Raw genomic sequence first — 23,944 nt, 5'->3', positions numbered from 1 at the left:
ACAAATCTACAAAAGAAGCAATTTTAATGAGTTTTGTTTTTTTATTAAATTGACTTGCAAAATAATTGAAAAATTAATTGGTTTACAAACATAAAGTAATGAAAATTTTATCAGATACATTAATTAACGAAGCGACTTTTTCGGTAGATTCTGATTTTTATTCCGATAAAAAGATTAATCAATCATTAAGAAAGTTTAATCAATATTTCTAATACGTTTCTAATTGTTGTCAATAATTGTTTAATGGGCAAAGTACTGTTGAATATAAATTTATTGAAAATTCTCGCTCGTTTCTATCGCGCAATTTTTCTTATTTCATTTAATGTTTCCGAAAGAGATTCGGGAGGAACTACTGTATCGTTAAAATAATGAAGACTACGCGATGATGAGATATCGTAATTTCATGAGAAATTAATTGAAAAGGCACGGCATTTTGAGGCGATCCGAATCAAAGGCACGTGTTTTAAATACCGCGGATATAAATAAAAATTCCCTAAAATGAGAAATCATTATAATCTGTCTCTCAATTTTTATTCAATATACCGTATAATACCGAGGCGCGTATGAGTTGTACCCATCTAACATGCACCAAATCTCAAGTAAGATAACGCTCGTATTGTTGAGGTCCATAAATTGACAAGACTTTCTCGCACGAATAGGAAATCCCAGAAAATCGAAATTGAAAATTACGAAATTGCGAGATTTCACCAAAATGGTTTTGATCGATGTTTTAATCCCTTGAAAAATGTCATATTAGGAATGTAAAGAAATTGACATTCAATCCAGTCTTTTTAAACTAATTAAATATCTGCAAATGGAAAAACATTTTGGTGATTATTAATATTATATTATATTATATTGTTAATACGGTTTACGCAACGATTATCGTCATGAACAATTATCAATCAAATCCATTTATTGCTAAGTTGTTAAAGTTATCTCTCGATATTAGAAATTCAAGAACAATAAATACGGATTTTCGATTAATTTAATAAGTTCCGTTAATACGTAATTACTGAATACTGATAATACTTTCTTTTCTGAGAAACAATATTATTTGCGGTATCTAATTATTTTATTTATTACAAGTTGAGAATAGAATAGTAGAGAATGTATAAAACAAAAATTAATTATTGTTTTTTATATTTGGGAGAAAAAAAAGTGCTAATAATTTCTTAGAAGTTTGGTTTATACTTCTGTCACTCTCCCTTTACATTCAATCTTCTCTAATCTTTATTTTGGTCTAGGAAAATATAAAAATTCAGTTTTTTAAACAAAACGGAACTTATTTATGAATCAATCAAAATAATTTGTGCAACTGGAATATCATATACGCGCTCTGCGTATACAATGTCCTAATAAGGCAGTGCAAAATAGCAAATTGAATAAAAATAGATATATTAACAGCGGTAGACATCGGTTGATAATGATGTTGCTCGTCTCACAATCAGTTGCATGCAGACGATATTGCTTTCTGTCCCTACTTTCCTATCGTCTCATATTTCCGGCAACGAAGCTATGTATGTACTTGCAATTTGGTATCAATATATCAATACTTGCAATTTGGTTTCACATTCTGTATCAGTCGCTGAAGACATTGCAATGCCGCGCAATAATGATATTTCAAAGGCCAGTGTGCGTATTTCGATAACGTTATTTTTTTCCTTTTTCTTTTTCATGCAACTCACGCGAAGATTCAAGAGTACAGATTTCGGGGAACTTACGTTTTATGTCGTAAAACTTATATAATTGGTGAATCTCTGTCGCAAAGAAAGATAGAAAAATATACGAATTTCTAAATAGCGGCTCGCCCACGCACGGGTTGCCGTTCTCTAATGGTAAGAATAATACAATTGGGGATCGTTCTAGATGACTATTCGTTGCTACGGTAAGAAACGCCATCAGCAAGAAGCACATTCAATATGCGCCGAAAGTTTAAGCATCTTCTCTTTTCGCTCTTTGCTACAATTTTTCGCTAAACTCCAACAATCTCATTCTCTATTGTCGTTCCCTTTTTCTATACGTCACTAAGCGAGTTAACTTGGTCTTGTGGGATTAGGGTTTTAGGAATTAATTCACTATCGATTATCGAATCTCTGCTTATTGGATGATCTTTAATGAAGTTTTCTTCGGGCACATTGTGACTATCGTGCTCTTTTCGATTTTAAACACGAATGAAGTCTAAAAAGGTGCAATATCTTTCGACAATATAATGAGTCATGATATTTAATCATCGTAATTATCAAACTAAAATTAAAATAAGTTATATATTTTTTTATTATGTTTACTTTTAATTAAAGAACTTTTGATAAAATTAAAATTTTTTTTTAATTTTGTTTAATCTTATTTAAATTTATTATTTTTTATTACTTTAGAAATTTTAAAATACTTTCTTCACAAAAAATAGAGAAGATACAGAAGATTTTTACTCTAGTTTACATCAAAAGTGATATGTTTCTAATTGGAAACATCAACTGTCTTTAAACGATGAAAATAATTTGCAAAAGTTGCTCTATTTCCAATTGTAAAAAAATATTATTTTGACAATAAAATTTCACAATTAAAAGTTGAAAATCAATTCTCATTAATTGTTAAAGCGTTAGCATTTAATTTTCATTCATTTATTCAATTCAATCAATCAGTCAATTTTATATACCGTTTTGCCATTGTTTCAGTAGCAGAAAATAAGAGAAAAGAAGTATTAAAATATTTCTTAATTCAATATTAAAATACCAACAATTTTATCTAATGTAATGCATGTAAAGTATAAAAGTAATTTTTGTAATTAGCGTTATTTAATAAAAATAATTTCTTCGCACTATTTGATATAAGTAGAACCATACCTGAGTATCACGAAATTAAAAGAATCGATAATAAACGACGAATAGAAAGAAAAATGATAACGAGAAAATAAATTATTAACGGAGACTCGAATCTGTCGTGACGCTTCTCAAAATGCTCCGTACATATAGCTATACATATATTCAATATATGTATAAATTGGGTGTTTGATTCGCGTTTATTATTTTATATCTACAACTAGCGAGTGATATATACAAAGGAGGAAGTGAGATTTATCATTTTCTCCGCAGCCACTATAAGTTAGACTGAGAGCAATTTATTCAATGTAGATGTCCTCTATTGGGAAAGCAGTCTCGATGAATTTCGTATAGAACCGATGAAAAGCGCGTCTGAAAGAAGAGAATTATATCGAGTTATCATTTATCTTATCCATGAACAATAGATTATTCGTCTATTTTGAAATGGTTTTAGGAAAAAAGGCTATTAAAAAAATGTTAAGCGTAATATATCAAACTTTTAATTATATGATTTTAACATGATTTGCATATAATAATAAATAAAATGATGTAATTATATAAGAGCCCAGTAATGTAGTATCAATATATAATAATAATAAAGGAATCAGTCATAAAATAGTAAAAAATTTTTAAGTATTTTGCGCAAAGAGAGAGTAGTGCGTTGTCAGATAGATTTGTCTATGATAATGATTAAAAGATTTTAATTTTTTAAAAATAGAATTTACCCAACAGCTTCGGCGACAGGTCTTGTGGATTCTTGACCAATGAACACGTGGCAAGCGAACCTTTGCAGAGTAGGGTGCTTCGTGATGAAACCGAGGTAACGATGATCGCGAGGGTGAAACGCACAGAATGATACATTCTTCAGCGAGTAAAAATAATCGTGACAAGGACCTTGACTTTTCTACAAAAACACGTTGGCATTTAGAAACTCTTTGATATTATTTTTCTTTATATTTATATTCATGTCTTAATCCGTAATAAATATTAAATTGGAATCAATTATACGCGTGTAATTAGTTGTAATAATAACGGAATGTTCTATAGGATCAACACAGTTCTCTTATAAAGCTGTGATCTTTCTAAATAGGTTGTTTAAACTTAAAATTTGATACCTTTACCGCGAATTAATACCTTTACTGAGGGAATACCTTTACTGAGAATTAAAATACATAATTCATCTACACGTATGAATAAACTTTAATTGATTGCAAGGAAATACTTACTCGCGGTTTACTTCTATCGACCATTCGAAGACCCTGATCAGATACTTCCAAGATGCAGCTCTGCGAGACGGGCGGGTCCTGCAAGGAGTTGCGAAGGATCCTTCGCACTGCCTGACATACCACTCCTGTACCCTTATGCGCCAGGGTCTCCACCGAGCCGAGGTAACCCAAAAGATATCTCTCTCTCTTTACTTTGGGCGCGGTGGGATCGAAGTCACTGTAGTCCATGTCGACCGCGTAAGCCGACGGAAAGATACCTTGCCGGCCCGTCCTTAGATTCACACCTAATCGTGAAAAGAACAGATTTTGCTAATTTAAGTTTATTCTATATTTTTCTTTATTTTCTTTTATTTTCACTTATCTGACACACTCGACGTACTCGACAAATTGATTTCTTATTTCTTAAAAATTGACAATTAGAACAAAAAATGTGAAACATGTGTAAATTTCTAAAATATTTAAAGGATAATTGAAAAATAGTTTTCTTTTCTTGTAGATATTTTGTTACTTAAGTTATTTTTATTATGTTAGTCTTAATTATATTGTCTCAATTATCATTATTATGTAATATGCAATAATAAATATTATATATTATGCAATAAATAATTATATTATTAGATATATGTGTATAGTGCATATGAAATATTGCCGACATTGCCAGAAATCTGAAGAAATAGGTTCGATTGTATCAGAGAAAAGGAAAAGATAGGAGGTAGGAAGAATAGTGATTACTGCTAAGTCGAACTAACAATAAGTCAAATTCGATATCTTGTGAGATAGACAATTCTACGCACCTTCACACCAGAGATCATCGGCCTCCTTTTGCACGTATATAGGATCTCCAATTTCAAGATCAATTTCATCATGATGTCGCGATATGAACTTGTGCAATCCTCGATGCGTTGCCTCGAGTAGTTCCAGTTGAGTGAACGGTACGCCTCCGCTCCCTTCGGAAAAAGCGAGGTAGTATTGATTCTCTTTCGAGAGTTACTCCGATTAATTCGAAAACTGTTTATGACACGGATAACAATTCTCGGCTTTCGTAACTTTTCCGAACTAACAATAAGGCAACAGAATCGCCAGACTATGCAGCTTTGTAGAAAATTCCAACGAGGCATAAAATTGCAAAGCGTATCGTAAAAATATTGTATGCAAAGCGGTACCTTTTATTGAAGGTATCTTATTTTAAAATAATTCTGCGTTTTATCAAAAACTTTGCATATAGTCTGTTGAATTACTTAACAATAAAAATTGATACGCGGTTTATAGTTTCAACAAAAAAAAACTGTATTTATAAATATCCATGATTTCAAATAGAGTTTACATTTATTGGATTTTAATTTGGAATTTTGCTACTGCGTATTACATACACAAAGAGTAAATAACTGCAGATCTAAATTTTAGAAATTAATGGAATTCCAATAAAAAAAAAAATTTTTACAAATGTCTGAAAACATCTAAAAATTAAATAAATACTACGTACATTTAAATAATAAATCATAACAGTTTTTAGAGATATTGATTTTTATAATTTATAAATTAAAGTAAACTGTAACGTATTCATGTTCTGTTTCTTTTAGCTAATTACCACAATTTGTCAGATTTGCAACACAAATCTTTCTTTACATTCTGCAATAATTAATTATAATAATAACATTAATACATTTTTTCAGAATATACTTATTCTTTCCATGGATTTTATAATCACATTCAAGTAAATTAATTTAATGATGATGCAAGAGTGATAATACGATATCTGGAGGAGGATCATGATTACCTGGGGTGCTACTAGGTGACACCGAATCCGTATTCTGCAAGGTATTGCATGGAATAGGCGACACACTCTTGGGACCGTTATCGGGAGAATGAGCAGTGGAATGGCCGCTATCGGTGGCCATCCTCTCGCTGTCGGGCGAGCTGTCCTCGTGACGGAGTCTGGGATGACATTTCCTTAAGACAAGATGAGGCCGGGTCGATGTCGAGCCGGTGGCGGCACTCAACTCGTCTGCCAGCGAGGACGACGTCTGTATAGACGTCTGGCACATAGGCAAAGCTGAAATGACATCGTGGAACATCAACGCACGTTTTACACGCAAAATATTCTTTTTTTTTTTTAATTCTAAGACAATACGTGAATTTCATATGATTTCAGATGAAACGTATCTCAATTTACGGAATAGCACAATTTATAGTCGTGGAAAATGCTGTATTTTAACGGATTGCTTTTTATAAAGCTGATGATGAATAGACACGGATTTTCTTTCTTAATTTTCTTTTTACGGTCATGACAACGTTGGTTGATTTTTGGGTTTTGTCAGTATGCAAAACGCATGTGCAATAATTTAACGGTAACAATTTAAGTATGACAAGCGAAAATGATACCGTTGATATATACCTATTATTTATTTATTGTAAGCAATGTCAAATCGAATTCTAAGCTACATAATGAAAGTTATAATTCTTTTATCATATTATGATCAAAATGATGCAACACATCGAAATACAAAGTCACATATGCATATGACTTTGCATATGTAAAATTATGTAACCCGTATAATTTAAAGTAAATTACATTACAAGATACCTAAGATTCATAAAATACCAACAGTTTTCTAACAACAAATTAATGAAGTTCTACGTAAGTTTATCATCACTCAAAATTTTTCAAAAATTTCAGTAATAGTTTAACACTACGCAGAAAAATTTCTACATTAATACATTTTTTATTATTGTTATTATTATTAATATCTACTCATTATTTATATAAATTCTTCCCTATCGCGTTTCGTATTCTTTTCGCGTAAAATTGTATAGTTTCGGTAAAATTTCAGCTATCAAAACTGTTGAATGTAAGATTGAATGCAAAAGTGCGAAGAAATTATGCATCGGCTAAATGTCTCGCTGTTACGATTAAACATATGTTATGCGTCCGTGCGATGCTTTCCTTACATTTTTTGCTTTTAGGAATTTCCGGCAGTCTTCGACGTCTGCGCTCAGTGCCACCGCTTCCGGGTCGATTCGATGGCACGTGCTCCGGCGTAGGCCAGGAGCTCAAACTGGAACACGAATCGCCGACGTCGCTGACGACACTATCCCGGCCACCGTTACCGGATACGATACCACCCCCGCCGGGTCCTGGTCCGCCGCCTACCGATCGACCCCTGCTGCTCAGTCCACCGAACAAGCTAATGTCATCCAAGGTTAATCGTATAAGTGAGTTAAACTATAATTTTCCATTCTGTCTACTTTTTAATCCTTCAAGAAGGACAAAGAAAAAGTGACTCTTGTACTCTTCATTCAAATGAAAAGATTTATCTTGTCGCGCACCACGCGACAGCAACATCAATGAAGAATTGAGAATCGTGAATTGACCGAATATTAACGAGCGAGATTTTAAAGAGGAAATTATAGTAAAATATAAATGCGTTATCAGCATTTCCTGTTTAGTAATTTAATAAAGATTAATTGACAATTTGATTTAAAAATTAAATAAAAATTAAGTTGTTAAAGAAATAATATATCTTGTAACAACAATATTTGCTGTAACACAAATTATCGCGTAGAAATTATGTTATATGCAATGTGCAATCTGGATTCTATACCGTGTAATCATCATTTACATTAATGAAGAGTATAATCGAAAGATCTAAACTGTCTGAACACGTAATTACGATGCATGAAATAGAGAAGATTAAGTCACCAAAGTTATTAATTCAGTAATAGGTAGGAAAGAGAGGTGCGAAAGTGCCTACGCGTAATTACAGCCCTCGGAAAATTAAGAGCTTAGGAAAAGCCAGATTACTGCGCACCCGATTATCATTCGCATGCATCACGATTTCCAACTGTCGCACCACTTAATTAATAATTTACGAGCAACGCTGTACTTCGCGTACTCTCCCGGAGACTATTTTTGAAAGCTTCGGTTATTTTTAACAAGGTCAGACCGACGAGATTACAGCGTTACCGTAGATTATTATGGATGCGATGGTGCACGTCACCGTTCAATCTGTGACGCCGTCGTCGATTAAGGTAGTGAAAACGTAGCATAATTAGCTGGATGTGGAATAAATCATAATAGCTGTAACACAATTCTCGCTGCGCTTGTCATCAAATACTTTGTGAAAGGAATTCCCACCCATTGCAAAAAGGAATATACGAGGCGTATGCACAAAAAAGCGGCAACATTTACAAATGAAACTTTTTTTGTCGACATTTTGTCCTTTGCAATAAAATCCAAACTCATTTTTTTTTTATTTCCCACAAGATCGCTTTAAAATCTTTTAAATACTTGTTTTTACTTTCTGTGTGTGTGTCGCGTAAATTCTTCTATCAAAATACAATGTTCAAAGTGTGTTATGAGTTTTATCCAAGCCTCAGTATCAATCAAAATTACAATTCTTCCCTTCAAAGAGTATGAAAAAGAAGTGCAAAGGTAATTAACAAATAAGCGAACACTTACGATGTTACCAACCTAAAATCGCTGTCAGCTATGATCGAACAGTGATGATCTAGCTCCTCGCTGTCATCGGGAGTGGTGTGCCCGCTTTGGTTGTCGTGCCGGTGAATGACAACGACTTCCTCGTCCTCGGAGTCACCGGTGACGACGTCGCAGGATCTGCCGACCTCTCCATCGCTTCCTTGCGAGGACGTCGGCGAGTCATCGATCATCACATCGTGTACGAGCCTAGCATCCAAATTGTTAAATATGTCAAAGGGGTATAAAAATTAACGATCAAAGTTGATGCAAATACTTTTAAACATTTAAGTTTTAAATAATTTAAATTAAAAATGTGTGCTTTTATCGACCGTATCCGATGATAACGTAATACTCCAATCACATGAGAAGGCGAAAGTATAATTACAGATAATAATTTTCTGCAAATCATATGCAATTATTGCATAACATGATGTTTTCTTTTTCAATTTTAAAAATATAGAAAATAATAACGGAACAGGATCCTGTTTGTAAAAGTGTGATTCGAGATTCGTTGTAATGTTGAAGCTCTTGTTAGGAATACATCTACTTTTCGAAGTACATCTAACTTTTCAAATTAAAGAAGATGTTTGTGCCACAATCGACAAATGTATCTCGCATTTAGTTGCAATTGATTTTTTGAAAAATTAGTAGTAGCATTTAAACGGATTTGAAAAAAAGGTGGAATGTTAATTATAGGATAGACTCCATTAATTCCACCCACATTGTTTCGAAAAGCGAGCGAACTAGGTTGAAAATTAGATCGGAAATAGTTGTAGGTGTGAGATTGTCGCGTATCGATTTGGCTTTATTTTTACAGAATCAGCTGCGGACAGTGACACGTCTGATTCATCGTAGACGTATCTGCAGTCTAATCTCGCACTATTTAGAGAAAAACACAATGGAGGTTCCACACAGAATGTGTACAATGTAAAAAAAATTACATTCCAAATATTAATTATATTGCTATACTTTTTGAACTGACAAAAAAAACTTTTGAACTGACTTGAAAAAAAATGACACATATATTTGTACTTACGTATTATTTATATAAAGTTTCTATTTTTCATTGTAATATGTATTTAATTGAATTTTACGCTTGATGCGACCAAAAGTACATATGTAACTATAACACAAACTATACGTTCGCTTTGTTACGCGTTTATGAGAGCAATTGCTATATGCCAAGTTATACAATTATTACATCTTATGTCATAGCCCTACGATATATACAGTCTAAACAGGATCATCGGTTGTTTATAATAATAGAGGTAATATATGTGCATCAACGTAGATAACATCCGTCCAAGTTATCTATACGCGCGTCGCGTTGCAGTCTCACGTCGCATTCGTATCCTTGTGTCACTTATGCTCCAGGATCAATAATTTTAAAGGTAAGTTGCCGATGCGATTTCTTTGTGGCATTTTAGTTTGGTCGTGCATTGGATGCATCCGCGAATCCAATATTTTACTGCGACATTTTATACATCCCTTAAGTCGTGACAAGAATATTATGTATATTTATGCATTTTGCAACATGTACAGTAGTGCAATAATATTTATCATTATTCTATAAAATAGTAAAATAGACACTAGTTAGACGGTAATGTTGCTACCGTATAACTTTATATATTTTTCTTTTTTATATTATCTTTAGACGTCATACGCGTATAGATTTGATCTCTAAAAAAATTCTAACCTACTATATTTGTACGTAAATATACGATCATATTCTTTAAATAAAAATTTCTAATTATACAAAAATAACTTTATCATTAAAGAATGTCACATTAAATTACTCAGTGATGTGGAAAACCCCATGACTCCCCACTCATCTTCAAATGCGTCTAAACTATACATTTTTTAAATTATCAATTCTTATTGAAGATGTTGCCTTATTATTTAAAATGATTATTTAATTTTGTTTAAATTATTATTTAAATATACTGAATAAAAATATACTTGTTATGTATTTCATAAAAACTGATCAAAATTTATTGAAAAAATTGTTTATATGTTTGATAAAATTAATAATATTAGAGATATTTTTTTTAATTTAAAAATTACTCTTTTACAAGTTTTCTATGTATAATATTAAAACATATTAGTAAAATAAATAACATTTTAGCTATCTATTGCAATTATTACGTATGTCAATACACAGATAATAATCTGTTAAATTAAGTTTCATCAGATTATTTAAACTTGTCGGTTTCTCAGGACTATAAAATTATTTTGAATAACGTGTTAAATACAAATATTTTTCCAATGTTTATCAACTTTCTAATCCATCAACACGTTGTTTGCTGTTTGCAACTTATTATATTATTGCAATCTATACATTCCAAGTCTACTCGGTAACGATGTGTGTAACAAGCGACACATTTTTTTGGCTTGTAATGAATTCCTGGACCGATCTCCGAGTTTCCGTACTCCCGGTTTCCTTATTTAAATTATCTCCTCTCTTTGATTCCCAATTGCTGTCTCTATCATCGCTACTTATGTGTGTCATCGTCGTGGTCCTTATCGTATCGTGCATTGTGTCATCTGTTCCGAAGGCAGGTGTGTCAAAAGAATACTCACGTGTAGTTGGAAAGCGGTGCCTTTAGGTGTTGGGGCAGTCTCTCGAAATAGTGCCGGAATTCCTCGAACTCGGTGTCAGCCATCGTCACGACGTTCGCAAGGGTGAGCGAGGTGCAGAGCAGGGGTCGGTCTCGAGGGCGGCCGTGACGGCCTGAAGGAGAGCTGCTCGTCACAACCCCTAGGAAATGATACGGGATGAGATGTCGCTTACGTCGTCGCCGACGTCGCTTCGACGTCGCGCGAACCCGACGCAACCCCTATTGATTCCTGCGTGGTGAACGTCGCGCGCTTGCTCGTTCGTAAGGGTGGATAGAAGGGGAAGGGGTTGGTTCTTGGCCAGAAAAAGAGAAAGATAGGGAGAAAGAAAGAGAAAGAGAATCAGAGGGTGAACGTTTTGTTGCATATTCTCGTCTCGCATTTATTGCCAAATTGCAACGACCACGATAACATCGGACCTGATTTTTACATTAGACAAGTATTTAGAGTTCAGTGATTGTTAAGTAAGATCTACGAATGCGAGTCTTAGCTTCTATTTGTCTTAAACACTCTCGAAAGATTTAATTGCTCTTAATTGCCATGTTAAAATAATTGTGTGCAATATGATAATTTAATTAACAATTTATGCTGCAGCTGTTGTTCCATTTTTTTAACAAAAATCTTATTGCGAAACAATATGATTTTGTGATAAAATGCTTTTTTTCCGTATCTAATTTTCCAACATTTATGAAAGATATTGTAACTATGCGACTGCATAAATGTGCTCCAAGAAAATGGTCAGGCCAGGTCTCTGTTCGAGCATTTGTGGATCTAGAGAGTCGTTGGTCGATATACATTGCGTAATAAAATATGTATCAGCGGCGCCTCTCGAGAGTTTACACTCGTATCTCTTGAAGTAGCTTGAAATTCGCAACGGAGAACGACATGGGGCCACTATATAAAATTCCAGAGAGAAGCGGCTAAATATTTTACAGTCATCTCGCAATTGATGTTTTGCGTCCGTGTATGTACTTGCAGTGCAATGATAAAGATTCATCTGCGTCTACTTCTCGATAATTTATCAAAAATTTTGCGATTTGTGCCACTATATCAAATAGCACATGTAAAAGTATTGAAAATTGGAAGCGTACACTCGTTCTTTCTTGCATTAAAAGAGATTTGTACGAGATTTAAATCAATTAATCAATAGAATCTATACTAAAAAGGAACAAGTTTGCTAAAGTATCTAAAAATTTAGCAGAATCTGAAAATAGTTTTTTGTTAAAGTTATCAAAGTTATGTAAAATGTTTAAACTGGTTGCTAAAATTTTTTGTACCATTACTCGTTATGCTTGAATGTTCTATAAAGGTGTGCGAATGATTTTATACAATCGAATCGCATCGAATCAAATCTAAAAATATACTACATATACGAATTCAAAGTGAATCTGTCAAAATGCATTTGAAACAAATTGAATCAAATTTTTTTTAGTTTGAGTACAAATTAAATTCGAATCGACTTCCAATAGAAGAGGCTTCTAAATATGTGCCGCGTCCTAGTACAACGTTGCGCCGACGTTTCGTAAACGTTGCATTATCAGGGCTAGAATCTCCAATACTGAGCTTTCCTGGATTGTTTTTACATACCCCTTATCCTGGTGGTTGGGAAAAAGGAGAGGCGGTTCGTCCAATATTTTAATTGATCAATTTAAAAACCGGGAGAACAGTGTGCCAAATCGGACTTATCTGGTAACTTTTATCACGGTTAAGATTATCGAGTTTCAAAATTTTCAGACTTTCACAATGTTTCCTAGCGAAGTAACCTTGAAAAAAGGCTAGCTTTGTCGTATTGCACGGAGTGTCCAATGTCCATCCTAGTGCTCAGCTAAGGCTGATTGAGAGAAGTTGACTATATACCGCTGGTGTTCTTTGATTGATGTACTGATCTTCCTTCCAGTTTCTCCTATATACATTTTTCCGCAAGAACAAGGGATCTTGTATACACCTGGTGATCCTAGGCGTAGTCTCTGATCCTTCGGATTAGGAAGTAACTGGAAAATCTTCCTTTGTGGTTTGAAAATCATTTTGATGTTGTGTCTCCCAAAATTTTGCTAATGCGTTCTGTCGTACTTTGAAAATATGGAAAGAAAACCATTCTCTTCTTTTCTTTTTCTATTTCTTCCTCCGTTTCATTAGGCGTCTTGGCGTTGTTGAGACTAGAAATTCTGTTTTTCAATTTTTGGGTTGTTCGGTTGACAGCCTAGCTGCTATATTTTTGGTCACGACTTTATTGAGATGTTCTAATTCTCCATTTATAAAAGTTGGTTTAGAGATTGTGAGAGCTCTATATACAAGTAAACTAACGACTGAATTTTTTTACGATAAATGGTGGTTTGAATCAACTTCATTAAACTCATTATATGCTGATTTATACATATAAACGCAGCAAAGTATTTTTCAATAATTTAAAAGTTTATTTTTTAAATGGCTAAGAAAGTAAACTATTACATAGCTTTTATTTAGAAAATGTGTCATTAATAAGAAAAATGCTACGATAAAAATTTCATAAAAGATACTAAACGTAGAATGTTCAGGTTTTATGATTAATATATATATGATTGATATATATATGATAGTTTTAGAAAAGACTTACAATATAATAGAATTAACATTTTCATTGTATTGGTGTCATCAAAAAATATTAATGATAAATACACATATATTTAAGAAAACAATCATTCAGATTTTTAATAAAAAAATAAGATTTTAGTTACACCTTAATAAGTTAATCATATTTAATAATTCTTAATAAGTCTTATTCTCAATAGGTAATCTTCTTAATAAGTAATATAATATTGTTGTTTTAGAAAATTATATTAAATGAACAATAATTATATTAGAAGATAGATTATTTTATTAGAAGACAAACATAAACAAAATTTCAAATATTACATGAAATATTAAGCAAGATTAAGTAAAATTTTTACTTAAAGCTAAAACATGAATTAGAAAACATGAAAGAAGTAATTAATTCGAAATTGAACCAGCTATGATTCAAAATTATATAATTATGAGAATCGCTTTGATTCAAAAACAAACTCAAATAAAATTCACATTGATTCGATTTAAATTCTAACGATTTGCACATCTCTAGTATTTTACATAAATATTTTGGTGGTTCAACAAAATTATTTTCAAATCTGTATCTAACTATAAAAAAACTGTTCTTTCCGTATTATGCAAAGCTCTATCAATTACATCAATTCTCAACTCCATCCCAGGAATATCTTTTCTTAACTGTTGATTTTATCAATGCCAGTTAATTCAAATTACGTTTAACAAAACAGATATATTTTATAATTTTAGAAAGTCCTAGGATGGAGTTGAGAATTGATGTAATTGATTGAGCTTTGCATACGAAAAGAACAGTTTTTTATAACATAGAGCTTTATGATAACATTATATAATTTTATATAATATATAATTTTATAAAGCAATTTTAGTAATCGTTGTAACAAAATTTTGATAGCATAAATTTTTCTATTTGGGTATCGTCAAAATTAAATTGCATCCCGATTACATTTTACAAGTGTTTATTCATGACTCTGTTAACTGGAGAACATTTTCACTCCATAGTTTTTCACTATTTCTTGCATTTGTCTCCGGTCTCTAGAATTATCGATTAACCTTCTTATTCGTGCTGAGAGGCCGGTGAGAAAGGATCTTTCTGTTTGCTATGTTCGATGAATAGTCATTATTTTTTTCATTGTAAGAATTTTCTATTGGTCTGTTTGATCGACAAAATTTTAGCCTATTTTCTTGAGACTATTTGAAAAGCTTTAAAGGAGAAACACGTCTCGAGAGAGCGAAGCAACAGGCGGATCGATCGACATTAAAAGATAGCAATATAACACGAGAGTGCAATAAAATTTAGCTAAGAATAGAAAACACATTAAACATTTTCAGAATAAAAATATTATAATATATAAAAATTGTAATAGATTCTTTAATAAAAAGGTAAAAATGTAACATTACATAGAACATCATTTATAAACAATGATTTGGACGCGAATACAACTGTATGTCTTTTCAATAAATAATATCTTTATTTATGGTATATATGTGCGTATGCGTACGTAATTCGATCGTTTGATTAAATATTAAAAAGGAGAAATCGATATATCGAAGATATGGATATAGTTTGACACGGTAATAATTAAACATGTCTTTATTACACGACGGAGATGGAACTTTATTAGCGCAATTTTGAGGAAAAAAAATTCAGACAATACGAAGAAAAGAAATCGACGGTATCGACTGCGTCTGACCCAGTGGCCTTTGCAGCTAGCAGGAGACAGAGGCTAAATTCGTGCTATTTAACACATACATATCCCATTAAAACTCCTCGCGTTTGATTCCATAGTCGATCTCTTGCCCCTCCACATATCATCATTGATAACTACATCCTATATTCAACTTCGTCGTATCATGATGACAAAGGATAGCTCGTGTCGCATGAAAGGATGGACCCGCAGCGATGCGGGTGACGTAAGATTGCGTTATGTTCGCAGAGGAAACAGAGACTCTCCGAATCTCTCAATTTTTAAACGACGACGCGTATTTTATGCGGCGTTATTATCAGTATCGAAAATTTTCGGGATTAACGAAATCGGAGGTGAATTAAATTGATTGAATAATAAATAGTTACGAGAGCCAGTGTCGAGAGCGCCCGCGAGAGAGGCATCCCCTTAGAACTAGCCTCTGCGAACACGTTCCGATAAGGGAGTATCTCCGTCGAGGATCGAACGATACTCTCAATCTCGCTTAATACCGGTGAAACACTTGGTATAATTTACTGAGGGTGGAACTGCGTTGCGGCGGCTGATAGTGGTAAGTGATAGACCACTCGTAATGTGCTGCATCTACTTTCCTCGGGAGTGGGAGTACCCCTCGGGCGTTCGAGCTTTTATTAAACAGTCTCTTTGTTTCGAAGCAGAATCCGGAGAACGAGAAATCGCCGCCTCGATGAAGAAGCTTTCTCCCCTGAATAGAAAATCGCCTCTCCAACTGACCGCTTCGTCGCTTTGACATTCTGATATTACAACTTTTCCGGTGTGCATAATTTTACACAGCGTAAACTAAGGATAAATTAAACATCTTTTAATTACAAAAATTTGTGTTATTAAAATATCACATTCCGTAATAATTTATATAAAATATTATAAAATTAGAATTAAAATCAGTACTTTGTATTTATATTATGAGTTTTATATTTATAATATTTGTAAGTATTTTTGAAATGTGTAATATCTAAATATATGTGTTTTTTCTCATTTTCATAGCAAGTGTAAGCATAATTAAGTACATAAAAATAATTGTAAAATAAAAATTTTAAAACATACACACATATATATATATATATACAGTTTCGCGTATCAATACATAATTAAATTATGTTAAAGCAAATGAAATCCTGTAATTATATGTGTTTTATATAAGTATTTATAATTAATAATTATATTTTTCAGTTAAATCTTTTTTCCGCGTCAACTCAAAATATATAATATATATATCTATATATATCATCTTTTTCTATTTTTTAAACGAATGAAAAGAAATGCTCTTATTCCTTGAATAGAAATTTATTACAAAAATAAAAACGTACAATATTGCATCTTATTTATTGAAAACTTTGCAATTCTTGTGCGCGCTCCTCGTTACCGGTGCTCACATCATCTACTCCGTGGGCTCCAGTGACGTCACTCACGAGAAATACATTCGAGGACCAGCACCACTTGCCGCTAAACGGGGGTGAGCCAACACTTGTCTTCAACCCCATGAGAAGTTTTATCCGACCAATGGGAATCGCTGATGCTGCCGTGCGCCGCCCATTGCGAGATCCTCACTGAGCGCGGACGAGGAGACCGAGGTATTAAGAGGACTTTGAAGATGGTACCGGCACACTGTTGCTCGTCTCCTTAAAGACAGCGAACCGTCAATCAGTCACGAAGTTGTCTGTCGCGTCGCGCGAGATATTAAAAAATAAATTTCACCGATAAACAAAACTAACAAATCTCATCACTATTTTGCAAATTCTTAGTTTGTCACAAAAGTCATTATGAGTGGGTCAGGGAAAAGTCTTCTCGGAGTGTGGCTGTACAGAAGAGGCGAAAGTTGGGCTGTTAAGGAAGGAAGTCCGCTACATAAATCACGCGACGTATGTTGTATATTTAATTAGAAAAAATAAATAAAGATTGATAGTGAGTTCACTTAAAGTTATGTTATGACGATTGAAATCGAGTATAAAAATTTAAAAATGATTTCTAGTTGTTCAATACCATAAATACTAAACAATAATCCTCCATATTAATCGATTTTATAATGTTGTAATATTAATTGATTTTATAGAAGCTCTAATTTATTTGTTATTATAACTATTATAACTGACTAAAAATAATTTAACATACTTTTACTTTTTGTTAATATTTTTTAATTTTCTCGAAATAATTAATTTAATTGAAGTTGATTAAAAGATAGAATTATAAAAAAATGTTCTAAAAAATTTATATGAACATAAACGTAAACATTTTATTTGTATAAACATAAACATAAAAATCCAAGGCAAGCGTTTTATTAAATAGACATGGTCTATCGTTCATTCAGATCCCCGAGAGTGAGAATAATCCAACTAATGACAATAAGAATTCTGTGATATTTTCCCTAAAGAATCAAGTTGGTGGTTTGGCACGAGCACTTCAAGTATTTCAGGTACGCATTTTGTATTTTTCGTATGAGTATGTAAGTATATTAAAATTAAGTTTCATCTTCTTAAATCTTTTACGAATTATTTAATAAATTTAACCTAACAAGCGATCAAAGATCGCTCATAAAACAAATGTATAATGTTACGGAAATTGCAAGAAAAACTTTTACTCACACGTGCAAACAAGGATAGCCGTCTCCTTGTTACTTTGTTGTCGTGATTATTGTTGTTGGAACAAGTTTTCCAAGCCCTTTTCCTTCCCCCTTACTAAAATTTTAAGTAATAAAAACCGCGTAATTTACGAACATGTTTTAAAAATTTAATGAAAAAAGATATCTTTTTGTCGCGTAAAAGGATTTAGGAATAAACGTTGTGCACATCGAATCAAGAAAGTCCACGCGCCGCGGTTCCGAGTACGATATCCTCGTGGATGTCGAGTGCGACCCGAAGAGGATGGAGCAATTGATGAAGCTACTAAGCCGCGAAGTAGCAGCTATCAATCTCTCCCATTACGAGCAGATTGGAAATATACCACGCATGCCTTCTCTTTCGACCGCAGCAAGTTTTGGTGAGTCCCTCACACGCACAGACTAAAAATTGTGTATTAACACATTTTATAAGACCCAAATTTTTGTGTTAATTTAAAACAAAAGAAATGTATTACAAATACAAATATTATATAAAAAATCAACACAATTAAGTGACTAATGTGAGACTTTTATACAATTTGAAGACAAATTGCGTAAGTAATTTTTTAAGTAAAATTAACATTTATAATAGGCTGAATTAATATTTTAATTATTTAATACATTTTATTGATTGACATATTTTAGAATTAACAGTTAAAAACTACTTATTTTAATTACGTACCTGTTTGTATACTTTGTATAACTTGATAATTGATAATTAAATTCTGATACGCAAAATTGCTACTTTGGCTAAACAAATCCTTTAAATTCAATATTTTGCACTAAATTTTAATTTTATTACATTTAAATTTAAATTTTATTTAGATTTTAATTCATAAATTAAGATCCATTCAAATATAAACATATCTAAATGATATCTAAAATAAAATATTCATTTATTCATTTAATTTTAAATAATTATTAAAAATTATTATTTTATTATTTAAAAATAATATTATAACTCGTTAAATAGTTTCACCGTTATATTTATTTATTTTTATAATTAAAATTTTACAGAATCTTTTTATTTTAAATAATGTACTTTTAAAACTTTTAAAATAAAATATTTAGTTGTACGACTGCTCTATTCGCCAAGGAAGAATAAAAAATTTATCTTTGTTGTTGCTACTCACACCCTTAAAGTGTTCTATCCTTTTAGCGAAGGTTAAAATTACAAATTCGATAGAATTTGTATCAAGCTTTTATCGCACGGCACATTTTTTTATCACTTTTGTCTTTCTCTTACCTTTGGTTAATGGAATATCTTATAAGCAACACGCAACGGCTTTAAAGATTTTAGCGAGGTAGACATGCCCTGGTTCCCGAGGAAGATATCGGATCTCGATCAAGCGCAGAAAGTTCTCATGTACGGATCGGAATTGGACGCGGATCATCCCGTACGTTTACGGCATGATATTGTGCATGTTACTGCAATTACTTCTCTTCGTGCTCGACCGCATGTTTTAACAAAACTATTCGGCGATTGTAGGGTTTCAAAGATCCTGTGTATCGTAAACGCCGCGAGGAATTTGCCGATATTGCTTACAATTACAGGCAGTAAGTAAAGTAAAAGGTTTTTTGTCCGAGAGAATTTTTCTTTCCTAATTACAAAATCAACGTGATGTTTTAGTGGTCAACCGATACCGAGAGTGCAATACACGCCGGAAGAGATCAACACATGGTGCGTTCTTTCCTACAACTGCACGTTATTATCATTTGCAAAATTCATTGTAAAAACTTAGATAACTCGCGTTGTCTATACATTTTATGGGTGTTTTTTAAACCTATCAATTGTTTTATAATTGTTTAAAAAGTTTTAAATGTAAAACTAATACGCTACTTGGAAAGGGAAATACATTTTGATTAGCTGTTTTAAATTATAAAAAAATAAAAAATACTAGGGGAGGTAATTGTCCCAATTGTTACAGTTTAAACACATAGTAGTTAATATGCTTATTTTGCTTTTTAAATATTATAATAATTTAATTTGAATAATGTATAATATTCTTTTTTATTATTACAAATAAAAACTTTTACTATATACCTATATGTATAAAACAAAAGCAAGGTTTGCAAAAGCTGATTAATTATTTCAATATAAGAAAAAAAAATTAATTTGAATCTATTATTAGTGCCAATCCTGCCAATCAACATCTTAAATACTGTTCCCTCAATCGCTGCCGCATATACCTAATATTGCCTTTCTCTTTACACACTACTTGTTTTCGAATTTACTTTTATACATATAATAGTTTAAGATATTTTTACATACACAACGTTCTTATACTTTTTTACTCTAATACTGTAATTCAAAAGTGGCAGTAATTGGGATAGTTAGTCTACCAAATATAAAAATATACAATTCTCAAAAATCAAATCTATAACATTTCTCTTTTAAAATAGAGAAGATTAGAAAAATATAGAAATTAGTAAAAACGCTTCGCAATTATGTTAAGAATCATTTGCAATGTAAGAGTTGCGCGAACTAATTGATGTCCTCTTTCGAAATACGATCGACATACAACTTTTTCTCATTAAACTAGAACAGAACTGCGAACGTGTTTCCGTGTACATGAAGGCAATTGGCACAGATAGAAGAATCATTTTCGTTTCTCTGTACTTAAGTTATACATTCGCTCGATCTTCGATACGAACTTCCACCTTTCGAACCGATTCGAAACGAGAAAGTCAGTTTACCTTTCTCTCTCTCTCTCTCTCTCTCTCTCCCTATCTCTCTTCCTCCACGCGTTCCATGTATCTCTTTGTAAAGTACAAATCGAGGTAAGATTCGCACACGCTGAATGCACCCTTAATTGCGTCAATTTGATTCATCCCTGGCGTGGGAAGAGATCGAGGAGCGACTCAGCTAATGCAATCTCTCTCACTTCAATCCAACGACGCATGAATCAAACATTGCCGCTTCGACAAACCTAATCAAAACGAGAGCTTTTTGGTAAAAGCCTGACTAATTTAATGACTGTCGTCAATTTGTAGTTTAACGACGCTTTAATAAGCATTGTTAAAAGAAAACATGACGAAATATATAACAAAAATTAAACACACTTTTAACACTTAATATCTAAGAAATTATTTTAAAAATATATAGAGCAATAACACAGCAATATTATAATAGCAATTTTGTACATAGGGGAACTGTTTTTCGTGAACTGCACCAACTCTATCAAAAATACGCGTGCAAAGAATATCTGGAAAATTGGCCGAAGCTAGTCAAGTATTGCGGATACAGGTAATATCTATAAATATTTAACGCAAAATTTGCCCACAATTTTATTTTAAAAAATAGTTATTGATATCTAAAAATTACACGTGCACTTTAGGGATAATTTATATTTAAAATTTCTAAAAATAAAGAGTAAACTATCAATTTTCCAAAATAGTATAAAATATCCTACATTTTTATCTTAGAGAAGACAACATACCACAGCTGCAGGATATAAACGTTTTTCTGAAGCGTGAGTAAAACTGTTACGTTATAGTTAATTAGTTAGTTTGCCATTTCACGGAAGGAATAACACGTTTAAACGGAAACCGATGTACATCGACAGGAACGACAGGATTTCAACTTCGCCCAGTCGCGGGTTATCTGACACCGCGGGATTTCCTCGCCGGCCTCGCTTTCCGAGTGTTTCATTGCACTCAATACATTCGACACTCTTCCGATCCATTTTACACACCAGAACCGTAAGCTTTTTTGCAAACGTTTCCTGTAAAAGCGCAAGCAACGCGTTATAAATCGCGAAATCAATGACGAAAATCACTTAAAAGCGACATGTCTATATTGTTATTGGTATCTGCTCGCAATCATAACATGTGTTGCTATCAGAATTGCAAAAACTGAGCACGCATTTGTTTGGATTGATATCGTTACGATAACAACTTGCTAATAAATTTGAAATCATCATCAAAATTCGTAGTGTTGCTATTATGTTACCATAAAAGTTTAGGATCGTACAATGCTGTGTTGTATTATTGACATTTTTTAATAATTTTGATTTTGCTATTTCGTTAAATTGTTGGCAGTATATATGCACACATTATTGTCTGTATGTTGCTTCAATGTCGATAGATTCGAAATTGTTAAAAACAAATTACCAGGCAAGCTGCCAACATCATAAGCAATCACAGATTTGCACATTTTTGTTTAGACACGCTTGATTATCATCTAATTCCTGCCTATACTGTTGTTCCTCTCACTATACTATCGGAGTTTTTAAGTAGCTGCAGAATCCCGCATATTACAGAGATTGCTGCCACGAATTACTGGGCCATATGCCGCTGCTTGCGAATCCAAGCTTTGCGCAATTCTCTCAAGAACTCGGTCTGGCTTCCCTCGGCGCGTCGGACGAAGATATAGACAAACTGGCGACCGTAAGTTCTTCTGGTAGCAGAATATATCTTTCCTCCCTTACACACACTTGCTCGAGTTCTGCCTTTCCAGTTGTATTTCTTCACGGTGGAATTCGGACTATGCAAACAAGACGGTATGCTACGCGTTTACGGGGCCGGTCTGCTGTCATCGGTAGCGGAATTGCGACACGCGGTTACCACCCCCGAGAAGACCATGAGATTCGAACCGGACATCACTTGCAAGCAGGAATGCATTATCACAGCATTTCAGAATGCCTACTTTTATACGGACAGTATAGAAGAGGCAAAAGAGAAAATGCGGTAATCATCATCTTCTTTTGTACCATTATGCCTCATCAATTTTCGTCCCTCTTCTCCTTAAATTCGAAGAAAAGCAAATGTCACCTGTTTATGTTAATTGTTGCTATTATATTGCCGCTGTTATATTGTCATTTATGTTCTCCAGTGCATTTGCGAATCAGATTCAACGTCCCTTCGGAATACGTTACAACCCGTACATCCAGTCGGTGGAGGTGTTGACGGACGCCCAGAAGATCACAGCGGTAGTTAGCGAACTGCGGGGCGATCTTTGTATAGTATCAAACGCTTTGAGAAAGATCCATGAACAGGACGATACCGTGGATGTCGAAAGGATAACAAACCTGCTGACTCATGGCATAGAGTTGCCGCAAGACAACTCATCCTCAGACAGCGACAATAGTCCTAACGCCGAGGATACTCGTTCTCGGGGAGATCAACAAATGCATCGTGCTGAAGATGTTAACATGAAGAATTAAATGATATCATCATTAGTATCTCTCGCCTATTTAATCCTAGGAATCCGTCTTAATCTTAAAAAAATCTGCTTAAAAAGTTTAGAAATGAATTCCAACACAGAAATCTCTTTGCTGTCTTACAATCTTACTGTCAAAAAATTTAGAATTGCAGACATAGGTATAAAATCTAAAGATATAATTATTATGTGGAGCGAACCTATAAAATAGTAAAAAGCTTTATGTAGATATAATAGATAAATTCTCGGTAAAAATATAAATTGGAACATAAATTGAATATAAGACGAGAAACAGAAACATAAACTATTAGAAAGCGTAAATTAGAATAATAAAATTCTTCTAGTTAACATTTTATAAAATATTCGTTTATTTATATTATTTTCCCCTTATATTGCACTTATTCTCCAATCTTTTGTTACAGATTAAAAGCAAATTATCTTTATTTATTTAATTCGCCTGCCTAAAAATAAAAATATTGGTAACATAAATAATACAAACAATTTAAAAATACAAATACATAAAATAAAATAATTAACAATAAAAAATATCAATACTAGTCAAATCATTTTAAATGATTTTAATAGTTGTAAAATCATTTTAAATTATACCTTAGACTCCTTAGAGTGTATAATTAGACTAAAATGTTAACTATATATGTGTATAGTGATATAAAACGTAGTATTTTGAGTAAAGATTTTCTTTTCAAAGAACAGAAGGGAAATTTTACGAATTAAATTTTCGGCTTTCAGTCAT

The 23,944-nt window shown here is 32.8% G+C and overlaps 2 protein-coding genes across 5 annotated transcripts; one reads left to right on the top strand and one right to left on the bottom strand.

The window, feature by feature from the left end:
• Positions 1 to 512: 512 nt before the first annotated feature.
• On the bottom strand, positions 513 to 11,312 carry LOC105839934 (JNK-interacting protein 1). Of its 4 annotated transcripts, none has more exons than XM_012686589.3 (8): positions 11,103 to 11,312; positions 8,505 to 8,729; positions 6,995 to 7,230; positions 5,823 to 6,098; positions 4,840 to 4,992; positions 4,046 to 4,329; positions 3,545 to 3,723; positions 513 to 3,191 (listed from the first exon to the last, which is right to left on the bottom strand). In XM_012686589.3, exons 1-8 carry the CDS (start codon positions 11,183 to 11,185, stop codon positions 3,119 to 3,121), a joined length of 1,509 nt encoding a protein of 502 aa, XP_012542043.1. In that variant the 5' UTR covers positions 11,186 to 11,312; the 3' UTR covers positions 513 to 3,118. The 4 variants fall into 4 exon arrangements, with proteins under 4 accessions (XP_012542043.1, XP_012542045.1, XP_012542046.1 ...); XM_012686591.3 differs by having other exon boundaries at positions 6,995 to 7,209; XM_012686592.3 differs by having other exon boundaries at positions 6,995 to 7,209; positions 8,517 to 8,729.
• Positions 11,313 to 16,757: 5,445 nt separating this feature from the next.
• LOC105839937 (tryptophan 5-hydroxylase 1) lies at positions 16,758 to 23,714 on the top strand. Its single transcript, XM_012686596.3, has 12 exons — positions 16,758 to 17,295; positions 17,742 to 17,846; positions 18,196 to 18,409; positions 19,323 to 19,426; positions 19,519 to 19,586; positions 19,660 to 19,710; positions 21,178 to 21,276; positions 21,456 to 21,502; positions 21,596 to 21,731; positions 22,292 to 22,418; positions 22,489 to 22,718; positions 22,864 to 23,714. Exons 1-12 carry the CDS (start codon positions 17,197 to 17,199, stop codon positions 23,192 to 23,194), a joined length of 1,611 nt encoding a protein of 536 aa, XP_012542050.1. The 5' UTR covers positions 16,758 to 17,196; the 3' UTR covers positions 23,195 to 23,714.
• Positions 23,715 to 23,944: the final 230 nt, after the last annotated feature.

This window comes from Monomorium pharaonis, chromosome 2 (assembly GCF_013373865.1).
Source record: "Monomorium pharaonis isolate MP-MQ-018 chromosome 2, ASM1337386v2, whole genome shotgun sequence".
NCBI classification, from domain to species: Eukaryota; Metazoa; Arthropoda; class Insecta; order Hymenoptera; family Formicidae; genus Monomorium; species Monomorium pharaonis.
The sequence above is the reverse complement of the archived record's forward strand: the minus strand, read 5'-3'. Positions and strand labels throughout refer to the sequence as shown.